Genomic DNA, 23,457 nt, shown 5'->3' on the forward strand with positions numbered 1-23,457 from the left:
CATGACTGTCTTCCAGTAAAATTCCTCCCTCTGTTCCCATAACAGAATTTATGTACATACTTCAGGGCAAGAAATGTCCCATTTATGTATATTTTCATTTTGTACCGCAAGAAATCATAAGCTATTAGTTCTAAAGCAAGAAATAAGTAGATTTCTTATTTACTTTGAGTTTTCTTTTAATCAAATCAGCCATAGCAGGCTAACTGTGGTCTCACACGGCCAAGCAGAGAAAGTCAGTGTGTGGGGAAACCAGAATGCAGGCACACATGAGGAGAGGAGTGTAGTGGAAAAAGCATATGACATAAGGTGGGATGGGATCAATTGAAAGAAGAAAAGGTAGAGGTGAACAAAAACACAACAGAAAAATCAGAGAGGGAAAAAGTAGAGGAAAAACATACTTACTGTTAAATTTATGGGAGAGACAGGCCTTCTCCAGGAACAAAATCCTCTACTAAATGCAGAAGTTTTGTAGAAAAAGAAAAATAATCCATTCTTGGGGGGGTGTGTGGGTGGGTGGGTGCGGGAGTGTGTGTGTGTCACAGTGGCTAGGTATCTCTGCCTGCTAAATTCATACAAAAGTGATGAAAGAAAACAGTATTTTCTGCAGAAAATAATAAGTTACTGAAAAATGAGGAAGGCAGGGAGAGAAACAGGAACGACTAAGAGAAGACCAGAAAATTGAAACTAGCACGGTTAAGTTTACGTGGTTCTGAAGTCTTATTCTAAGATAATGAATTAGATGGAGTAAAATAAAGCAATGATCCATTCTAGATCCTGAGATGGGAGCCGTGGGGCTGCCCATCAGGGCTGCTCCCCTACCTACTCACTTCACTAAAGCAGAAAGGCAGCGTTCAGCAGATCTGGACCGTCCTGGCTGGCAAAGTGGAGGCACAAGGCGATACTGGCACAGCCTGAGCCAGAGCTTTCATATTTAATATACAGGCATGAGGCAAATCTCCGGAGGCGGCAGGAATCTTGTTGGCTGTGACTGAACTATCAGCCACAAGTTGACCTCAGGGGCTCTAGTCTGCTTTTGCACGGCTTCTGTGGCAGCCTGAGAAACCCCACTTGCACCGGTGGAGATAGAAAAATCCCCTTTTTAATATGTAGTTCTTCCAGGATTCCTGCAACGTAGGAGATAAGGCAAATGTAGCTAAAGGTAACAATAAGGGGAGAGAGAAGTAGCAGACGGATGCCTACCCTTAGATAAAAGTTTTACTCCAACTGCTGACTGGTACAATGCTGGTTAAAAGAGAAGAGTGTGAGATATACTGCTTATTCTGCATCGGAATTAGAAATTACAGAATGCAAAATATTCATTCCTGTGTCTGCCGTCAGCCTCTTGAGCAAGGGAAGGGAGCGCAGGAAATCAGAAGCGCAGCAGAACTCACTTCAGGGCTGGGAAAGAAGAGGAGGAGAGTAACTAAATGACAACTCGAGACACAATTCAAATGAAAAAGAATGAAATGGAAGATACTTATGGAATGGAAAGCACAGGTGCAGAGGGGAAGAAGCACCGCAGAAAGGATTTGGGAGCCGCACTAGCCAGGCACACCAGCGACACAGGGCTGCTACAGAAAAGACAGCTATCCCTGTGGGTGCAGCCAGCCAGAACCTCTTTTAAGTCGTGAGAGGCTCCATCAGCTGGGGGCGACTGTGGGCGCAGGGTCCTGCGCAGCTCTGGGCACAGCTCCTCAATGCCGCGTAGGCAAACGACGCAGTCCAGAGGACAGGAACGGCTTTGTAGAGAAGCTGTAGGAAACAGGGGAAAACAACCCCAACTACGTGAAAAGTTGCTGTGAGGAAGGCTGACATCTGGTTTTCTTCCCATCTATCAGGGTTAGCAGGATCTGCTTCTTTGCAGGATTTGCGTCTTTGCAGGAAGGGAGAACTGCGTTAACAGGGCCGCAGGCTGCCTGGGATGTTTGGGGAACCTCCAGAACTGCAGGTTTTCGCGGATGAGTTAGAGGAACAGCTCTCCAGAACGGTCTGCGTGCACTTGAGCCTCACTTAGTGCAGAGGGGTGAAAGATGCCCCTCCAGCCGTGCCTCACCGCTCCCTATTTCAGTGCTGTTTGCTGTCCCTGCAGTTCGCGGGCAGGCGGAGGAGGCAGCATGTAGTCAGCCTGTAACTGAAAGCAGGGAATTTTTAATTTGCAGTAAAAGTCCACTGATAAAACCCAGCATCAACAGCATGGAAGTCAAATACCAGGTTCATTTATAATGGAAATAATCTCCTGCTTTTCAAATGAGTAAGCCTGTTTATGATGTGGCGAAGCAATCTGGTGTTTCCAGTTTCCAAATTCCACATTGTCTGTCATGTAACTTGTCCAGCCAAATCTGCATCTTGGAATTACAAGCAATTCACACAAACGTATCTTGGCATCGTGTCTACACACTTTTAAAAAACAGGCTTCTAATTACATGGTTTGCTTTATCTTACTCACTTCAGCAAGAAATTTCTTCTCTTTTAGTACAATGCTTTAAAATAATAAGTTTTTTACAGTTTTATATTATTGGCAGGATAGAAAGCAACTTTTATTAAACCTTCTACAATGCTGGCATATTTATGGGTTCAAAGATACGCAGGAACTGAAATTCTAAAACACAAAATAAATTTGGAATTAAAATTTATGAAAAAACCTGAAGACCAAAACTACAAATTGCATTTCACAGGCAGAGGCTTCCGTGTGTACGATTCCTCTGAAATGTTACCTCGGTGCACCGCGTGCTGTTGAGAGCTCTTCAGTATTTGCAAAACATCTTCCAGTGTTTGCAGAGTGTTGTAGGAAACGGTGCCCAAAAGCAGCTGCTGGATTTCAGGGCTGAGATGCTGTCTTTTGCAACAATTCAGAGGTCGGTTTCGCAACCAGTCCGTGGCCATTTTGCAGGCATTTATAAATCAGGGCCTCAGAAACTCTGCAGCCATAAAGGGGCCAGCCTGGGCTGCACCTCTGTATGGGCCCGTTGCAAATTTCAGCAGCTCTGAACGCTGTTACAAAACCGTCTCCAAAGAACCCCAATACAGCAAGGGTGCTTTTTTTCTCATAAAATAAAAAAAAAAAATGAGAGAAATGGTAAACTAATGCCGCTTCAAACTTCATACTCTTTTTACAAAACACACAGTTCAAGAACACCGTCATTTGTAACTGGGTAGAGAGTGTTTATTTTAGAAATCTATCGCTGTTTGCATGACAGACTTATTGAACTGGGTGATGCCACTATTTTTATTCAGAGACCTAAGTCTGCGTCCGTATCAAACTGTGAGCTGATGATGTCAATTTTATTTAGTTCATTCACATAAATCTTCAACGACATAACCAGATTGAGAATTATAAACCATTTTAAAATAACAAACAAGCAAGCATGTTCTCATCTTGAAAGTGTAATTATTTCAAGGTAAAATATTTGTGACATTTGTATCTATAGTAACAGGTAAGGCTTTAACCGTGGTTTTCTTGATGAGAGAAAGTATCAAAAATATTTTGAAGAGCATCATTTACATGGTTTTCTTTCCCAGAATTCTCTTTTCTAGGCAGTTACATCTACTGACCAGCAGGGAACAGGCTCACTGGTTGACTCAAGCCTGTAATCCTTCTTGTATTGCCTGAAACAAAATCAAAACAATAAAAAAATTGTGATAAAATAACCACAGGCCCAGAACCGACCTTATGTTTGCAGCTGGTATCAGGGATCAGAGGGACCGTGCGTGGGCAGAGCTGGCTCCTCTCCGCTCCCGGAGCTGCTGGTGGGGACACACAGGGACAGCGAGGAGAAACTGCACCTCGCTGCATTTCTTCTGCATCACAGAAACTTGCTAAAAGCAATTGAAGTGTAAAATTTGTTTTCTCATGGTAAATGTGGCTGAGGAAACACCCTCCCTCTATCCATGTAAATGAGGCAGCAGAATCTTACTTTACTTGGCATTTTTTATGCAAACCGTAGCCCCAGGGTATGATCCCCCCATGAAACAGGAGCCTTGAGGCCCGTAGCATCACTTAACAAGCAACCAATTCAGGCTGTTAGGGAAAAATTCAAGCAGAAGGTCCTATTATTTACACCAAAGAGGCATATTCTCACAGACAAACCCTCCCTTAGTTTTTTTCATTTTGAGCTCAGGGATTTGCTGATGAAATACGCCTCAAAAAATACATCACTCCCTCTTATCCCATATCTGTTACCTGGTAACTTTGTGCACAGCTCCAGACACACTTAGGAGTCTTCCGTCAGCTCTCTGATTCACGTTGGAATTATTCTCAAATTGTGCTTTTGAATAAAATTGACCTAAGCAACAGACACACAAATTATGTAAAAACACAAACCATCTCAGTATTGTTATTCATTTAACCCAAATGGCAACTCTAACACCAGGAAAGCAGCTCTCTGTCTCAGAAAACAAACCAAAAGTCCACATTTGGAAGCTCCCTGAGTAAATTAAGAAAATTCCCAAGTTTCAGCTGTCATCCCCAACACTCCTCCATGAAGAGATTCAGCCTTGCTCTGGTGGGGTTTCACATTTTTTTGGTGGTTTTAGAATATGCAGCCTCTCCATTTGCGAAGTCTTGGAAACAACTTCAACTTTAGTCCTATCAGGATTTTTGGAGTTGAGATGTTCAGGACCAGCTGGCTTTCATTTCCTAACAATTTTATGTCCGCTATTTATAGTCCATTATTTGACATCAAATTAATTTGCTGCATAAATTATGTCATTCCACAGCACTGTTGAGGTTAAGCCCAACTATTCTTTTCGTCTTATTTTAATGCTTTCTAACCCCACAATAATCTATTTAAGCTTGTAGCACCGGTGAGGGGAAAAGCATTATGTTACGTTTCAAGGGTAAGAGCTCCCCTCTTCACAGCGTGGGGTCTGGACTGCCGTGCAGTAAAGGGTGATGTTAGATGTCTGAAAAGAATAAATTAAATGTAAAGTTTCTCTAGAAACCCCCTGTGTTTCGGCATTCCTGCTGCCTTGCCAGCCCACTGCTTTTCATGAGAGCTCGTCAGGACGCAGGGAAGTAAAATCTGAATAAAGGCTTATGATGTGGCTCAGAAAAAAGCCCCATGTTCTCATCGCAGGAGCTTAGTTACAAGATCATCCTTCTTTGCTGCATGCGTCCGTAATGATACTTACCCAGAACTCCACTGACTTTGTCAGAAAAACGGTCGGTGTTCAAGAAATACAGCCCAAGGAAATCATCTGGAAACTTTACAAAGGAAATTTTTACTGTGACCGTATCAGACAATGATGCTGTAACGCTCCTTTCCTTTTCAACTGAGACTCTCAGCCTAGGAAGTAAATCATGACATTATTTCCAAGAATAAGAAGAAAGAACATGTATTTAACTAGCTGAGGTTAATTTTATTATATAATATATATAAAATAATTTTATTTTTTGCCTTGTGTTTCTTTGCAACTGCATTTTTCATGATCTGTCGGTGGTTATTTTAAAATTAGAAAATATTAAGTAGCATATCTTTTCTCTCTGTGCTGCATAACATATCTTTCCTGTATCAGGTTACATGCAAATACACCAACAGAGAAGAACTTTTTGCAGATAAAAACACCTTATTATCCATAATGACAATAAATGCTTGTATGGGAAAAAAAAGGACTATTTTTTCATCATTTTAATGAGAAAAAAGGTAGACTAGATAATATGATTCAATCTATTTTATGAACAAGTCAAATACTTTTTTCTTGGATATTTCACACGTCTTTTTCAGACCCTGCCTTTCTTCTAACCCAATTGATTTTATTTTGACCCCAGGTGGGCTTGCAGACCAAACATCCACTGTCCTTTTCCTGCCTTGCAGACCGGGTCAGACAGAACAACACCCCCAGACGCTGCTGCGCAAAGTGCTGCGGTTGCTGGGGCCCGGGTGCTGGTTTGAAGCAGGAGGATCGCTCTGCTTGGCAAACGACAAATTATAGAGGGGCATAAATCCAGCATGTTCTTGGCTCCGTTTTGGATTACAAAAATAATTGAAAGCAGTTGGTTTAGGACTTCTGTTATTGTCTAGAACTGCCTAGAAGGGAGGGAGTGCTGTGTGTCCTCTCCACCCCAGACCAACAGCAGATCCTCCCGGAGGTTTATTCCAGCAATGCAAAAAAAGCTGGTGGAACTAGCGACATTCAGCTCTTTCTTGTGGTAGTGAAGGATCTTGCTCTAATTAGTCCAACAAATGAAGTCTACATTTAAAGTACCCTTTCTCCAGCAGTGGGCATTTAGTTACAGACAGCTATTCAAACACTTTATGCCTTCCCATAAAAACTGTCAGCTGCCCAGATGTGAGTTATGGCTGAAACTGAGGAGAAAGAAAACTCCAGCCTGCGTGGAGCCAACCAATGTATAAAAGAGACAGTAAATGTCAAAGCCATCACTTCACAGTACTCGCTCTGCGGCTGAAGGAAAACAAAGTGCCTGGTGGCAGCCAGCACAGCGGTGGCACGGGGGCTGCTATGCGCTGCAGGGGGTCCTTTTCTTTGGAAGACAAATGTTCTGCCTCTGGCATCGAAGCAGAAAGGCAGGCTGGTGGTGCACTTGTTTTGATTCTCTTACACAGGCATGGAGAATTAAAATCAAACCTTTTTTGCTCTCCGTATTTGAAGGTACCCTGCATCCACCCACGATGAATTACTCACCTGATAAGGAGATTTGGAAGTACTTACTTGAAGCAAATGGGAAAGTGGAGGCCTGGATGAAAAAAAGATCTGACACGTTTTTCAAGTTTGGGAAAGGACAGGGTGATGTTTCTTACCCCTGGATGGTGGAGGTGCCCGACTCTGTCCACAGCAGCCGAGTGCTCTCGTTATTGTGGGTTAGGACGATCTCATCCGTGGAGACACGGATTTGCACAGGGGGATTCACATAGTTAATGTCAAACTGCACAAAGTGATTTATCCTGTCTCCAAGTTTCCCCGTCACAGCGAGTCCTTTAATAACATTGACACAAATTTGTCAAGTGACTGTGCTTTAAGGTATGATTCATCTTAATAAAACTGCTTCATCTTTGTGGCTGAAACTACTTCAGGGTCTCAAATCTAGTTTTGGGAGGCACAGCACCCCCAGATTTCAGCTCCATGTGCCCCAAGGCTGCGGCGGGGTCACCAGAGTCTGGTTATCCCACGTTGCCACCTCCTCTCACAGAGGTGGCTCTGCTCCATAATCAGAGCAGCTGACAACCAGCGCCTGGAGCCACAGCTCCTCTGAGTACAGGACCACAGAAAAACCGCAGCGCATTAAGAGCGTGCCTCTTTCCGGTAGCATATAGGGATCATGGCGTTTAAGGTCTCTGCATTCTCAGAAGCCCCCAAGGGCTGGGCGGGGGAAAAGCCTAAAAGCCATGGTTGTGACACCAGGAGAAGGAGGTGACCCACAATCGGACCTGTGAGAAGTGCCCTCAGCTGTTGCACAGGGAAAGTTAATATTGCCTAATAGAAAGGAAAAATTAACCACAGCCTCTTGGGTCACTGCAGGGCAGAAGGTATGATACGGCCCTTCACGGAAGGGAGTTATTCCCAGAGACACCAACTGCTCTCATAGACCAAAGTGACTGTCCTTGTCCTTGGTGTGAGGGGTAACCTGGCTCACTCACCTTGCTCCGGATCTGACAGCAGGTGAACAGACGGATGTGCTTTTCCATCAGTATTTAAACAGATTATTTCGTTTTGTTTGGGTAATTGCAAGAGAAGCTGTGGATATTCGTTGGCTGAAAAGTCAGAAGAACAACGTTAGCATGCAAAGAAAAATCTTGCCTGTGCCCTTTGCCTAGGCACAGCAAAATTACTTCATCAATTTATACCTAAAATATTAGTTATAGCTTTTATAGAATAGAATGATTAAAATCAACACAGTAATAACTATTGAAAAGTACACCCAGACACAACATCTTGATATGAATAAACACAACAGATTTTTAAACTTAGAGTTTATTAAGGACAATAAGCCCTTAAAAAAAGCTGAGGTTGAAGATCTGTTGTACTATGTTTCTGTTGGTGGTTACATCCTTGAGCCAGAGAGGATCTCTCATGGAATATGGGGATATTTTTCATTTATGTGGAAACAACCAGCCAAGGTTTGCAAGAAGGGGTAGAGGGTTTTCTTAGAGCTGATGCAGTCAGACTAAACATTATTGTATGAAAAACTGTACATTACAGTTATACTAATTATTAAAATCGGACTAGTATATGTATTACTTACCAAGAGGTCGTGCTCTTGTTTTGTCTCTTAGCCTGTCAACTGAAATACTTAAAATTAGTGAGAAGAGTATAATGAAACATTTTTCTCTAAGTTGGCTAATTAACCAGGAACAATACTGTGACAGAAGCATTTCTAGCAGAGCTCTTCACTGACTTTTATGGAGAGCTTTGCTTGAAACAAGATGTCCCACTGGGGAAAAAAAACCACAAAGTCCAGTGCCTGTTTCTCTTAGGAGCGACTGTGCCAATGGGGCATGCTCAGCCTGAGCTGCGGGAGGGTTTAGAGCTCCATTTTCAACACCTGCTATGCAGCATCGAACCCAGCTCCCCAGCCCACCCCAGCTCCTCTCGCACACCACTCTGAATAACTACCTACTGATGACAGCTTCTTGTTGCTGACAGATTTGGGCTCAGAGCGCCATCGACCTGAAAGAAAAGGATTTTCCAATGTTTTGTTGGTTTGCTGTGACACCTTGCATCTCCCTCCCCACACTTTAAAACAGGGAATCCCTCCCGCTTGTTGCCTGCTGACTTTTTTGGATACAGCCACGAATGCACATGTGCGGATCCTATGGAGGCAGCAGACAGCTCCTTGTCTGCTCAGCACTAAGGGAGCTTGTGGCGATGCTGAGCTCTGTCTCTGCAGTGGTCTAGGATTTCCTCTTTGCAGGACAGGCATTGTCATTGTGCAGAACAGCTGTGCCCCACGTTGGCTTCACATAGTAAACCCAAGGACTAGTAAATTACATTTTTTACACCCATTTCCTTCAGCTCACTAATATATGCTTTCTCAGACCTTCACATTTATTTTCAGGAGGTACAACAATTTTTTATTTCTGAAAAGGGTCCAAGATTGTTTTCAAAAGTTTATAGTTCATTATAAAAATATCTGTGGACTGAAATACATATAATAAAAACTAAATTCTATATCAATTGGGCATCCACAATCAAAATGGATTTATTAAAGTAACGTTGCTATGAACCTACATGTGAAATGAACTTTATACAATGATTCTGAATAAAAACAAAAGAGGAGCATTTACCAGGAGGTGGTCCACTCCTCAGTCTATAAGCATCTGGAGAAAGAAAAGAGAGTATTAGTACTTTATTCATGATTGTATTACATATACCTTACAGGAGTATGTCAAACATGAAATCTGTAATTCTCAGCTGCATCTGTCTTCCTTTCCCAAAGTGAACCATCTGCAGTAATCAAGTCCACAGAACATGAACACTGACACCAGGAAAATATTTCCATCCAAAGGACGGAAATGGACAAAACCCACTAAGAACTTTGCAAGGAAGGGATCTGCAAAAAGGGATTTGATTGTCTGCTAGAAGCCTGGGGCCTCACCCGCCTGGCACATGGGCATGGGGAGGCGGGGAGTGGTGGTGCTGGTGCAGCAGAGTTGCCCGTCCCTGGTGCGCGGGCAGGGGCATCTGGTGGAAGGGGGCACCCGGCATGGGATGCTCTGTGAAGGGACCGGCTCCACGCAGAGCTACAGCACCAGCACAGGCTCACAACATGGTCCCTCCAGAGCGCTGCAGCCCCAGACAACAGCTGTTACTAGCAGTTAAAAATCAGATGAGCTCAACACGCGAAACTGCCACAACACCCAAAAGAGTGCATCAAAACCTCCCTTGGCCCCAGAAACCCAGCACTGTGTTTGCCCCTTCTCCTTCCTGGCCACTCCAGCTGCGCTGGTCTGTCACAACAGAGAGCAACTGTGCTGAGTGATGCTCAGGCAGGCACCAAGCCCAGATCCAGTGGGAACATCCCTGTACCTTCGAGCAGCTGTGCCTGCCCAACCATCACACCAACACAGGGCTTGGCATCTACTACAGAAACAGGTTGTGCTGCAGAGGTGGCCCCAAACTCTTCTCTTGCAACCAAAGGGAGCTTTGAGGGAAGGGCAGCGCCAAGCCCTGTGTGCCCCCTGAGCAGGGCAGGATGGTCGCTGGGGTCTGCTTCTGCTCAGGGAGTTTTCTGCTATCAAACTCCCCAGCACCACTTGGAAACATGTAACCTTCAGAGAATGGGGCAGAATTGTAATTCCCTCAATACATTTCCGTGAAAGAAGCAGAGCAAAACCAGGGCTCTTCACCTATAAAATCATTGCTATTATGTTGTATTATCATAGCTGAGATTATCAGATTAATAATGCTGGAAGTTTAAAATAAATATTCAAACAGATCTATTATTTCCAGGAAGAGAGAAAAAAATACCTATATCATCCTCAGAAGTCATTCCAAAATATCTTGATCTTAATTTTTTGACAGATGCTTCACTCATGGTAGGAAGAAGCAGAAATGATCATTAGCACCTTTCACTTGAAGAACTGTTTTTCCTCATGAGTAAAGACAATTTTGAACTTTGAGACTTGTAATGGAAGAATGGAAGATTTTTTCCCTTTGCCCATGTTATCCACCCAAACCCTGCACAGACCTTGGCAGTCATTGCTTACATTTTGCTTCACATATTTTTCCAAATCTCAGATACTTCCCTCTATAGAACAACCACCATGAGGTGTTTTGGGGTTTTTTTGGTGTTTTGTTTTTTAGATTAGAGACTATTATGGATATATGCTACTGGAAAAGAAGAAAACATTTACCTCCTACTGGAAAACTGCTGGGCTTCTCATTATCTAGCACAAGGAAGAGGGACAGATTAGTGTCATGCAGTCCGCACTAAATGACTTTACCCACGCGCAAACCAGAACACTGGGAGAAGTGGGTGTTGGGCTTCAGGGGATGAGCTTTTTTTTGTGTTAAAGGATAGGTGGATGGAGCACATGCAAGTCTTCTCGCAATGGCATACTTTCCTCCCCTGCATTCATTTTTCCACTTCAATGCTACAGAGAAAAGTGTAGAACCCACTGGAGTGGCAGGAATGCCGAGTAACAACTGTTAAATTACTTTTAGTTAACATATAAACAAAATCATTTTCCCTTTCAATAGTAGTGCCCCATTTCCCCACTTCACCTTTTAAAAAAATCCTGTATGTTTCATTTTGAAAGGAAGCGAATCCCTGAACTCCTGCCTCTGATGTGGCTTATTACCATGTCACATCACCATAAAATGAACCTATACTGGAGCTCAACAACAATTCATCAATAACAACAGTGTATTTCATGGGGGCTGTTCAATGGCCCATTTACCAGCTTCAGTGGGTTTGTTCGCCAGCTCTGCCTGCTCCTGGCCAGTGGGTTTGGTGACCACCATGGACGTGAGGGGTGTAACAAAGCTGTATTGCAGAGACAGCTCTAAGGCTTGTGCCTCCAGGGTTTTCTGGTCCTCCTCTTGTGCTGAAATACTAAAGTCTGTGTTAATGATGAAGAAATAACATACAGAGACCATAAGCAGGTCATCTTCAGATTCTTTTTCATATTAGCTGTGTCTTAACAGATTTTTTACTATTGAAGAGTGAGTAGTCTTATTGGGATAACTCAGCTGTTTACGTGCTTGAAATAATGGAAATACTTAATTGTTTGCAACACTGGAGCCTATGTATCATTCAAATACATAAAAATAATAGATACATGAACTATGAAATGTCCTATGGACATACTTATTTTTCTATTTACTAGCTATTGGCATTCACTTACCTACAGACAACAGAAAAATACATAAATATACACAGGTAATTTAACAACAGCTCATCACAATCCATGCGATTAAAATATATTTCATAATAATGTCATGAAGAATGTTTTATATTATGTTTTCATATATGTATATACATACACACAAACTGAAAGGTGCCTCGTGTTCCTCATAGTAATGTAGTATTCTGCCAGTATACTATGTTTTTAATACTAACTGCAGAAGTATTTCTGTTTCTTTGTGTTTTCCAATCATATAATTTGTGAATATGAAATTTCTGTTTTAAGAAATCAGAAATTTGTAATACAAAACATTAAAGTAGCTTACGATTTTTCCAGAAGCTGTTGAATGGTTAAGTAAGCCCACAGTCTCTCTATGAAATTTCCAAAGATGTAACTTTGATTTTGAAACACTTGCTCCTTCTCTTTGACATTTGCTTCTTCTTTAAGAGTCAAGTCACTCATATGCTGAAATGGAAGAAAACTGGCCATCAAAAGAACAGTTCCAGGCTTCTTCTATAGTCGTATTATTAGACTTAAAAAACATCTTTCACAACAGAAGTGCCCTTTTTGTCCTTCAATTTTGTCCTTTCCCATTGGAAAATGCAACTCCAAACTACTAAAGAAGCATGTCTTTTGGATATGTATTTCTGGACTTGAAGCAATGTTTTAAAAAAAGGAGGTAATTTATTTGTTCTATTTCAACATTTTTAAGATTAATAATTTATTCTAAAATGACAAACCAGTTTCCTAAAAATGCTTGAAAAAATATTATGGTTTTGAAATGATTAAAATTGCTGTTTGCTTATTTGTGGATATATTTCAAGGGTTTTCTTTTGTAGCAAATTCAGGAGGGGAAAATTGTTTGATACTCAAATGGAAAACATATATTGCACACAAAAGACTTTTTGAAGTCTCCTATTGCACCATAAAAGACAGAAGGGAGATATGTTTTTCACAATTAGTAAACTAAACACTTACTGACTGAGCTTTAATTTCTACTGGCAAAAGATCGAGCTCATTGCTAATTTTTCCAGATACTATAATTTCAGATCCTTCAAAAAACAGCTTAAAATTGTTCTTCGTTAATCCCTCAATGGCATTTTCTGGATACTGCATTTCAATTTTCATTAATATTGGGGTAGCCACCTCTTGATAAAAGCCCTAAAGAAGCAGAGAGAGAGAGAGAGAGAGAACACACAAATGATTGCAAAGCAATAATGTTGAATGTCTAAAACCTCCTTAAAAAGAATGGAGCAAAGCTTTTTCTCCAGCAATGTAAGACTGCTGCAAACTTAGAAAAAATAGTTTCTCCCCAAGGTTCGGCACACCTTCCCCAGCCAGGCTGGCAATGCTCTACAAACTGCATTTCCCATGGTAATTCAAGTAGGCAAGCAGTATCCTCATTATCACCATCCCACCCAGTCCGGTGTTTTGCTTTAGCCACCTTTCACAGCTGATTTTTTAAACTTGACTTATCCTGAGGATTAAGTTTTCTCTTTCTGGCCTGGAGCTGGTGTTAATCAAATCCAGTCTCTGCACATCCAGCAAAACCAGGTAGAAGTGGCTTCCCAAAAAAGAGAATGTCATGAAAGTTATAACCCCTCTCCAGATGGACAGGAAAGACCCAAGGCTGGTGGTACTGCAGAGCCAGTTTGCCTGTAGGTGCCTCAAACTACCCGCTGATTTTTAGGAAAACCATTCCAAACAGCTTCCAATGATGGTACTTCAAGTGGTTTGAAATCAGACCTGAGAACAGAAGTTTTTCCACCATCACCTCCCCTGGGCAATTTGTCTGTTTGCAGAGGTACAGAAATGTGTGAGTTTCCAGGTCTGTCCAAATGCAATTGATTTGAGGAGGACTTCAACTTTGAGTTGTGGCTAAGGTACAAGCCCTCAGATACTCCAGAATTACCTTCCTTCCTCCCCAAAACTAACAGATACACTCAAAACCAACCGAAAATCTCAGAAAATCTGTGGGTTTGCTGCTAAGACTATACATAAGCTGTAGCTGATAGATGGCTTTTCTGTTATATTCCTTAGTCCTGACCTGGAGCTGCAAGGCTGCATCAGCGTTTTCATAGATACGACGTGCTATTCCCCCATTGCTTAGGGCCATTTTCTCCAGGAACCTGTAACTGACATCAAACCCGAAGCCAAGGCAGAAGAGAGTGTATTTCCCATTGACTGCTTTCTGAATGTTTTCTTGAATTACTTCCACATTACTCTCACCTGTAATAGAAAGAAAAACATACCCTAGTTTGTTTGCTTTTTTCAAGTACAAAAAGACAGCAGTGGGTTTAATGGAAAATTCTGCTTAAAATCTTTCAAAAATAAGTCAAAATAAAATGTTAAAAATATACGGGACAGAATTCCACTAATTGAGTTGGAGATGAAAGCACTACGCTGCATTTGGAGTGCCAGAACCTGATTCTCCCCCTTAATGACTTTTACTATCTTCTACTCATGTTGTCACGGCTAAGTGCAAAATATTTTACAAGATTACAGGGGCCAGAGGAGGTTTTTTAGGACAGAAGGGACACATGCTACAAATTAACAGCGCAAGGGGACGGAAACACTTGATCAAGCATTGGGAAGACAAGTACTATCCATAAAAATTATAAGCATGAATTCAGAGAAGAATGGATTAGTTAATTGTGTAATTCAGACAAACTGCAAATGAACTCAGCCATGCTTCTCTCCCAGCCTCTGTGTAACAAAGGGGAAAGATTTTCACACCACCATCTTATCCCATTTGAAGAGCTGCCGATGGCCCTGTACAGAGAGCTTCTCTATCAGCATTTCCAGGCAGGAACTGTCACCGCCTGTACCAATATCATAGAAGCAGCTCAGATTTTTCCCTTTCAACCTGCTTTGCCAAGGAAGGCAGTGTACACTGCATGTATTCACCTGGCACCCCATCACAGCTGGATTTCTAGCCAACTTGTGGATGTGCAGTTTGCTGAGGGATATTTGAGACTCACTGAGACTGTGCTGAGCAGGCAGCACTGTGAGCTGAATTTTATTAAAAAACCCAAACAAATAAGCCAACCTCAAAGCAGTACGATTGCACAATCTGAACAGCAGACTAATCTTATTAGAGGGCTTACAACTGAACTAATATTGCTGGCCTTGGAGAGATACTAGTGCCACACAAACTTAGACAAACTCCTGTTCAGAACAAGTGATCTTTGTGCCGTTGCATCGGGAGTTATTGTTTATTTAACCCAATGTTTTTATCTCAACCCTCTGGTTTGTTCTATCACAGCTGATCACTAATTAAGAGCTAGACATGAAAAAGAATACAAAATAAGAGGCACCTTGAAAATATCTCAAGTTTGGGGAAAGGAGGGTGAAGAAATGTAAGCAATACCTCTCAAATGGGACCGTACATAATATATGCAAAATGTCCATGTTTCTGCTCGAAGTATTTTACTTTCACATTTCAGCTATGCCTGGAGTATCTCCAACAATTCCCTCAATTTTATAAACTGGGAAGCCAAAGGTATTTAGTAAAACAGTTCCCAGCTAAAGGACATGTTGCCACGGGCAGGCAGGCTCTGCCATTGCTTTCTACAGCCGTTGCCAGAGCCCTCTCAATCATCCTCTCTCCGACACAGATCCAGTGATAGCCCAGCCTGCTTATACCAAAGCTCTTTCTGAAGCACAGACTGTGTCTATCAACATTTGGGATGCAAGTGTAAAAGACAAAACAATCAAGCAGAGACAGGACTGAGGCCAGTATTTACTCACCAGAAGTGGGCTGGCCGTCTGTCAGCAAAATAATCATGGAGACGCTCCGCTCTGGCAGCCTCTCGGCTTTATCCAGCACGCTCACGGCAGTCAGCAGGGCACGATTGATATCTGTGCCTATAATGAGAAAGCAGGCATCACTCACCTAAAAAGGGTAATCATCTGAAGACATCGGTGCACTTCATCTGCAGAGGCCCTGCAGAGTTGTTTAAAGTTTTCTGCAGGAAGTAATCCTTCAGAGAAATGATTTAGGGGTTTAGCCTGCTGGGCTTAATTATGGTGTATTATATTGCAATGGCGATGCTGGAGTATTTTGCTTTTGAGAGCATTTTCCACACATATGTCATGGGAAACACAAACATGTCTAGAGCCATTAAAAAGTGCTTAAATAAACACATGGTCATCTGCTAGCCTATATTTAAGAAAAGTCTCCTAGCCTTATTTGAGAAGTCAAAGAAAAGAGCTGGGCACAGGCGGGGTTTATTGGTGTTAGCACCTGGGATAATACCTATGTTAACACTAACTGTGTTAACTAACACCTGTGTTAATACTCTCAGCATAACATTAACAGTATATATATCCTTTTAGATGTTCTTAAAACTAAATAACAAAACAAAGTGCACTAAGTGATGCAGCAATTGAAATGCTTCATGCCTGTTTTGATTATTTTGTTTCTGTAGCGTGGCTTACATGGGAGTATAACTTTGGATGCATTTTTTTTTTAGAAGGGGACCCTTGATATTAAAAAAATCAGCAAATTTCTGTCAAATGTTGAGTGCATTGCCATTTTTCTGTAGGAAAAAAAATGTACTATCAGGAAATCTTCTGGCCATCTCTGTTATAAAAGTCTGAAACAAACTTTGTGGCTTGTATGGTTCACGGATGTGATGTCACCATCTCTCTATATATCCATATCAAAAATGTAGTCACCAACACATTCACTCCTACAACAGCCGTTCTATCCCACTCAATTGAAAACTTACTTGCTTTGTGAGCGCTGATGGTAGTTCTGTGGCACTACATGACCAGTACAAATAATATTTTTTTTTTCTAAGCAATATATTATATTGGGTGCTTTTTTGTGATTACAAGCAACTAGGTGGTGCTCTGTACCTCCACTAGCAGAAAGAGTTTGCACGAATCCTGCAGCACTCGCCACGTTCTCTGCAGTGGCTTGCAGCAAAGAGCTCTTCCACTCCACTACTTTCCTGTTAAAGGTGATAAAGCTGAAATGATCTTCCAGGCGGAGGTCTTGCAAAATCTTCAACAGGGCATCCCTTGTCTGTTCCAAGGAGAAAACAACCACTTTGAATATTGCTACTTCTCTGACAGAACTGGGATTGGAACTGCAGTCTAATAAGGGGGTTTCTCTACAGCATTATTCAAGATACAACCCAATGCCCTTATTTCGTCCTAACGGTATTTTTCTGGTTGAGACCATCAGAAATGGCCTATTCACTCAACTTATAGACACAAAAACACACCTACGAGGGCTGTAGTGGGCTTGTCTGGTCTCTAGCAAAGCTACATACACAGCCATCAATAAGGTAAAACAGATAAATTAATTCTTTAAACTTCATTAAAGAGAAAAAAATCAGAAGCAATATATTCTGCAAAGATAGAGCCAGAAATGTGTTCTTTGCCTTAACATTTGATACCCATGAGAATAGCCATATCAGATTGCTCTTTGATAGCTTAAACCTGTGCATATGTATTTTCAAGCATTTCTATATGACGGCAAATTTTGCTGTGTGCAAAACCAGCATGTGTTTCAGAAGTGAAATTCGCAGTCACTCCCTCAAAAGGCTGGTGCGTGTGAGTGATGCAAGGAGAGGTCAGTACTTTAGGTAAGTTACCTGTTCAATTTTTCTGCCTGCCATGGAGCCACTTCGATCTATAACGAAGATGACATTTTTGGGAAACACTGGCATTTCATGGGGTGCAAAGTAATGCACAAAATACCCATTGACAATCTGAAATACAGAATGAAATCATGTCTAAAATTATATCTAAATAAATAAATGTTGCATGTTAACATTCTGGCATAGTAAGAAGGGAGAGGATGCTTAGCATTCTGTTCTACTAGATAAGCCCAAATCAAAGAACTATTAAAATGTATTTCCTAGCTGGAAGTGAAACTATCTGTAGAGAGCAAATTACAAGAGAACAGCACATATATATATATTATGCACCTCAGTGCCATATGTATATTCGTATTATCACTGTATATTACATTACCTCTTCATTATCACCCATGAGCACATCTTTGCTCATTGACTGTGACTGCCATCTCTTAGCACATCCATGTATATACTTCATTAGTGATATGGTATGGAAAATAGTGTACTTTATTCCCTAGGATATGCATTGGTCCATAAATATTTTTAAGTTCCTGCTCTGTTTACTTATGCCCTCAGTTGTCACAAGAGATAAAAAAAATCCCAAGCAGTCATTTTAATAGTTATATAAATCACATTCCTCTAAACCTCATTTACAAGAATCCACAAATACACAGAATCACAGAATGGTAGGGGTTGGAAGGGACCTCTGGAGATCATCTAGTTCAACACCCCTGGCTAAAGCAGGTTCACCCAGAGCAGGGTGCACAGGAACGTGTCCAAGCAGGTTTTGAGTATCTCCAGAGAAGGCGATTCCACAACCTGTCTGGGCAGCCTGTTCCAGTGCTCTGTCCCCCTCAAAGCTGAGAATTTTTTGGATGGAACTTCCCATGTTCTAGTTTGTGCCTGTTGACCCTTGTCCTGTTGCTGCACACTACTGAAAAGAGTCTGGCCCCATCCTCTTGACACCTGCCCTTTAGATATTTATAAGCTTTGATGAAGTCCCCTCTCAATCTTCTCTTCTCCAGGCTAAACAGGCCCAGGTTTCTCAGCCTTTCCTCATAAGAGAGTTGCTCCAGTCCCCTGATCATATTCATAGCCTCTGCTGAACTCTTTCAGTAGTTCCTTGTCTTTCTTGAACTAGGGAGCCCAGAACTGGACACAGCAGGGCAGGGCAGAGGGGAGGATAACACCTTACCTCAGCCAAAATAACAAAAAAAGAAAAGAACGCAAAGAGATATCTATAGAGTGGCAATATAGATTTGGTATTCAAACAAAAGTTGAAAGATTGACTTTTTTTTGTGTGGATGACCCATTCTTGTAATGTGTATGGTGTCTCAGGGGACTCACTGAACATTGCCATCAGTTCCTGCTGACCCTGGATTAATGGGAATAGGTTTTCCTGTCACTCTTGGTGTTTCAAAGTAACTGTTGCTGTTTTGCTCATTGCACTTCATATTCAGACGTATCTATGATCTGGAGGCATTGTCATTTCTATTTCTTTTTTACCTGTATATCACCTGCAGCAGCACCTCTCTTAACATCATAGCGCACAACAAAATCACCATTGAGGAGGGTTTCATCGAGTTCAGGATTTATCTTCTGTTGATCTACAGTTGGCTTAAATAAAATATGAGCCTGCAAAGCAATCAAAAGAAAAGATTAAAAGGAACATAAGTTAAAGCTGCCACTGGCGGTGACATCTGGCAGCTGCTGCTTTACCTTGGTTTCGTTCTGCACTTTCGTGAGCGCTTCAGTTAACTCATTTGTCATGAACGTGCTGCCTGTCTCCAAGAAGCGTATGCCTTGGGGCTCGAAGATGTGCACATCAATCTGACAGTGAAGAAGTCAGCATCAGCATCTTGGAGGGAACATGGCCGTGCCCAAAATACCACCATGCTGCTCCCTGCCCACCCCTGGCCAGGGCAGCTCACCTGGAAATGCTTAACAAGCTGCTTCGGTCGGACTTTGATCAGCAGCTCGAACTTCCCCAGCTGCCGCTTCAACAGCTCCTCATACATCAGCTCAAAAGTGACTTTGCTGGCAGCCGCAATGCTGACAGACACGTGAAACTGCTCCAGTTTTCTGCCTGTGATTCTGGGTGGGGGACAGAGAACAGATATTTACATCCTGCAGGGAAGGTTTGTTTGTGGTGGACAAAGTTTATGAATTGTGCTAAACAATGGCCAAGAGGTTGCGTGGAATAAATAAAAAAGTATCAGTAAATGTTATTTATCACAGAGAAGATTTTTTCTATTGCAGGTGGTATTATATACATTATGTTATTACATTAGTGTGTTGTGGGTGCTGCATATGCAAGCAGAGAAATGGGGCAGAAACGGAGCATGCTTCAGACTGGGATCAAACAGAACTGGGACTGAATATATGGGAAGCACAGATTAAATATAACCCAAAAATGTGATGTCTGCTCAAGTGCCATGGTCCTCTGTGCTTGTGGGGAAGCAGACTCAACGACTGAGCATCATTCCAGCCCAGCAAGGCGCTCCCACATATGACAGTAAGTCCCAGGGCAACACTAAACAGTGACACCTCCCACTGAAGCCCATTGCAGAACCGGATATAAATCATATATATGTGAAAATATACATATATATATACACACACACCCACACACCCTGTCCCTCCCAACAAGAACCCAAGGCTGCTTTTCACATTTATCCCTGCTGAGAGGTGGCTGGCTCCAGTGTTTAACCTGCCCCCAGCCAACCATGAAACCGAAGAAAAGTGTTGGAGCAGCCTTACTCAGGACAGCAACGTACTTGACGAGGCCGGCGCTCTGCCCATGTGAGACCGCAGTGTCATATTCCTTTTGAGCAGAAGCTTTCTCCTTTATTATTCCTGGGTATACTTTACCATCGATGGACCTGTTTGGTTTCCATAAATACTAATTAATATTAGAAGGAAAGAACTGGGGAAAGAAACAAGAGGAACATTGCACTTTGTAGCCCTCAGGGCATGAGCAGGGGACACTGTTTGGCTCCCATATCCCTTCCCATCCAGGAGGATGCCAGGAGCCGCCACCACCTTGGGTCTTGGGGAGGCTGGAGCAGGAGAAACACCACCACTGAGCACGTTTGTCACCCACCCTGTGCAGCAGGCAGCCTTGCCCTGGCCCTGGGCACCTTCTTTCTATTTGGCTGCCTACTATTTTGCCCTGCAGAGCATTTTGCGCAGGACTCTCCAGAGCTCAGCTCTTTGTGCTTTTTGCTCAGCACCTCCTGAGAAGAAAAATGAACCCTCCCCTCAGCCCCCGGAGCTGCCGCCTCCATGCCACAGGTAAGGACTGGTCCTACATGGAGAAGTTGGTGATGAAGGCCGTCTTGGGTAACTCCACTTCAAAGGTCGCCTCTCTGGACTCATTAGCTTGGTTGACAATTTTGCTGGTGATGACAGTGTGAGCAAATCTTGATGTGACCTTGCAGTCCACGTGGAGGCTGTAGATTTTAATAGCAGGCTGAAAGAAAAATAAACAGGCTGGAACAGAAACACTCAGTTTTTGCTCCTGAGCAGGCCTTACCTGGGTGATATTATTGGAAAAGTCTGATGAAGGAATGAACCGTTAGAAGGTTCGTCTGGAATTGGGGAGGGGGGAACTGTTCACAACCAGACTGGCCATCAGCTTATTCACATCTCTGCAGCTGTAACCACAGCCCAATGCAAAATCTGCAGGTACATCGGTGTGCTGTTGTTCCACAGAAGGCTTCTGTTGAGCCTTTTTCTGTGGTCTTCTCTCCTTGAGCTTTGAAACCCCATGTAGGCCGCCAACCCCTCGCTGGTTGCACAAGCAGGGATGCCCTTTGAGCACTTGTGTTTCTCCTGGTCTGGTGCTTCCAGGGCCCTCAGAGCTGGAGGGAGGAGGGCACTGTCCTGGAGCTGCCCGGGAATACCCCACAGGGTGGCTGGACTGGGAACTGCCTGGAGCACCTGCCTCTCTAAACACCCTCTTTGTGCATTTGTGATGTCTGTTTTAAAGGCCTTACCTGTGTTTCAGTGACACGAAGAAGGGTTGATCTGGACATCATCAGCTTTACAATAGCCCAACAGTTTATTAAAATAAAAAAGCTCAGCATCAAAGCAGATCATTGCACTTCAATTTTTACTTTTCCAGCCTCATAAATCTTTTGAATAGCTAATTGATCTTTAGTTGTTTTGATAATTCATCTCCTGCACTTTGCTCACCAATTAAGAGCATCCACTGACCTCTTCTTAATTAGGGCACTGGCCGAAATTCAAAAGTTCAAGCTAAATTCAAAAATTCAAGCTAAACATGGCCATTCAATACAAAGCTGCGACCACAGCATTGTGCACAGGCATCAGGGCAGGAGGGGCCACAGCCGGCGCCATGTCAGTAATGGATGGCTGTTTCTTTTTTCATTACGCATTGCCAGAGCGCGCTCCATCTCCTGATGCCTACTGACAATCCAGGACAATGGGATAAAACCCAAAAATACCAATCGAGAGAACAACTTCCTGATCCTGGCAGTTTGGGTGTCTCTCCCTGCTGCCCAGCCCAGCTGGAGTCCTCCCTGCCCTGCCTGGGGCTGTCTCTTCCCAAAGGCCTTCTGAGTATCACTGAGCACCTCCGCTCACGTTTGCTGCCCTGCCACGCGCAAACCTGCCTGTGGCATGTTTGGAGGGGAGGTTTTGCCATGACTGAGGAGCCCCAAGTTGTGGCTCACTGAGGCAGCGCAGGCACGTGGTGGCCATTGCTGCCCATGGAGCATCCTTCCTGCACAGGAGGAGCTTGTCCCGCGCAAAATTTACCTTGTGAGAAAACCACCCCACCACCATGTGCCAAAGGGATGCTGTGGAGATGAGGTGATGGGGACCTGCATCCCTTGCGCTTGCCCAGCCCCAGCAGCATTTTAGGCTATGACCAGCACAAACGAGCACGCAGCGGGGTGCAGCACGGTGAGGGGCATCGCTGTGCCCTCAGTGAAGGAGGCAGGAGAGGACCAGACCCGGGTGTGTACCCAAAAGCAGTGGGGAGTGACTTGTGGCCACTCCTCAAGACACCGCAGGCACATACACAACATCCAGAGCTTCTGGCAGAGCCCAGAGCCACCCTTGCAGCAGCCACGAGACCTGTCCCTGCCTCCCAGAAACCTGCCTGCATTTTGGTTGCATTTCACGCTTTTCGAACATGCATGATAGAAATAAAAACGCTCCAATACAAGGCTTCTTCCATTTCTCTAATATTGATATTTTTAAAATAAGACCAGTCACACACCCCCCAAGATGATACAAAACACAGTTTTCTCTTCCAGACGGTACAAATAACTGTCTACTCCCCTCTTTTCTGTTCCATATAAATTTTTAAACACCTGTCAGAAACATCCTGGCAGTGCAACGGTCCTCATTTGGTCCTGCTGTAACGGCACTGTGTCAAGATCCAAACCTCATCCGGTGGCCGAGGGAGACCCACTGATCCCTCAAATTTTATATTTTACATCCTTGGGGAAGAGTGTGATCAGACACATCTGCAAATGCTCTCCTGCCACATTTATACTGTAACAGCCCAAACAAACAACCAAAACAGCCTTAAAAGGACCCAAAGCTCTGAAATCACGACACAGTACACCCGAGAGGTGCCACAGGTGGTAATTACCAGAGGAGTTACCTGCACTATGTGGCTGGCTACCGTGATACCATCAGATCACCAAATGAGCAAACAAGATATTGTTAAAAAAAATAAAATAGAGCAAATACCTTTTGAGCAATAGTTTCTGCTAATACTACGACTGAGGAAAAGACCATCAATGTGAACAACATTCTCTCCTCCATTTTGGAAAGACCAGATTTTCAAATGAAAGCTTGGTTTATCTTAATCAGTTAATGAGTAACTTGTACTTGAGGATATTATGTAGACTTTGAAGAGACCCAGAAACTTAATATTGACATGTTAAACATAAATAAAACTTGCACTCAGTTAACATTTATTTTTCCAATGGATCTTTGCTGTTAAACATTAGAACTTTAATGTTTCATAATGCATAAAGTTAAGAAATCTTTATGTTTTCTTTTTAAACTTAGATTTTACTGTG

At 42.8% G+C, this 23,457-nt stretch overlaps 1 protein-coding gene across 2 annotated transcripts; it reads right to left on the reverse strand.

The window, feature by feature from the left end:
* Window positions 1-3,141: 3,141 nt before the first annotated feature.
* On the reverse strand, window positions 3,142-23,237 carry ITIH4 (inter-alpha-trypsin inhibitor heavy chain 4). Of its 2 annotated transcripts, XM_074602633.1 has the most exons (23): window positions 23,123-23,237; window positions 20,707-20,867; window positions 20,173-20,277; window positions 19,327-19,489; window positions 19,115-19,225; window positions 18,902-19,030; window positions 17,411-17,527; window positions 16,668-16,836; window positions 15,555-15,671; window positions 13,852-14,033; window positions 12,783-12,965; window positions 12,130-12,269; window positions 11,358-11,512; window positions 10,812-10,844; window positions 10,426-10,482; window positions 9,243-9,275; window positions 8,572-8,625; window positions 8,201-8,239; window positions 7,596-7,709; window positions 6,759-6,933; window positions 5,131-5,285; window positions 4,181-4,283; window positions 3,142-3,606 (listed from the first exon to the last, which is right to left on the reverse strand). In XM_074602633.1, exons 1-23 carry the CDS (start codon window positions 23,195-23,197, stop codon window positions 3,531-3,533), a joined length of 2,646 nt encoding a protein of 881 aa, XP_074458734.1. In that variant the 5' UTR covers window positions 23,198-23,237; the 3' UTR covers window positions 3,142-3,530. The 2 variants fall into 2 exon arrangements, with proteins under 2 accessions (XP_074458734.1, XP_074458735.1); XM_074602634.1 differs by lacking the exon at window positions 10,426-10,482.
* Between the last annotated feature and the right edge of the window lie 220 nt (window positions 23,238-23,457).

This window comes from Larus michahellis, chromosome 10 (genome assembly GCF_964199755.1).
Source record: "Larus michahellis chromosome 10, bLarMic1.1, whole genome shotgun sequence".
In the NCBI taxonomy this organism is placed as follows: Eukaryota; Metazoa; Chordata; class Aves; order Charadriiformes; family Laridae; genus Larus; species Larus michahellis.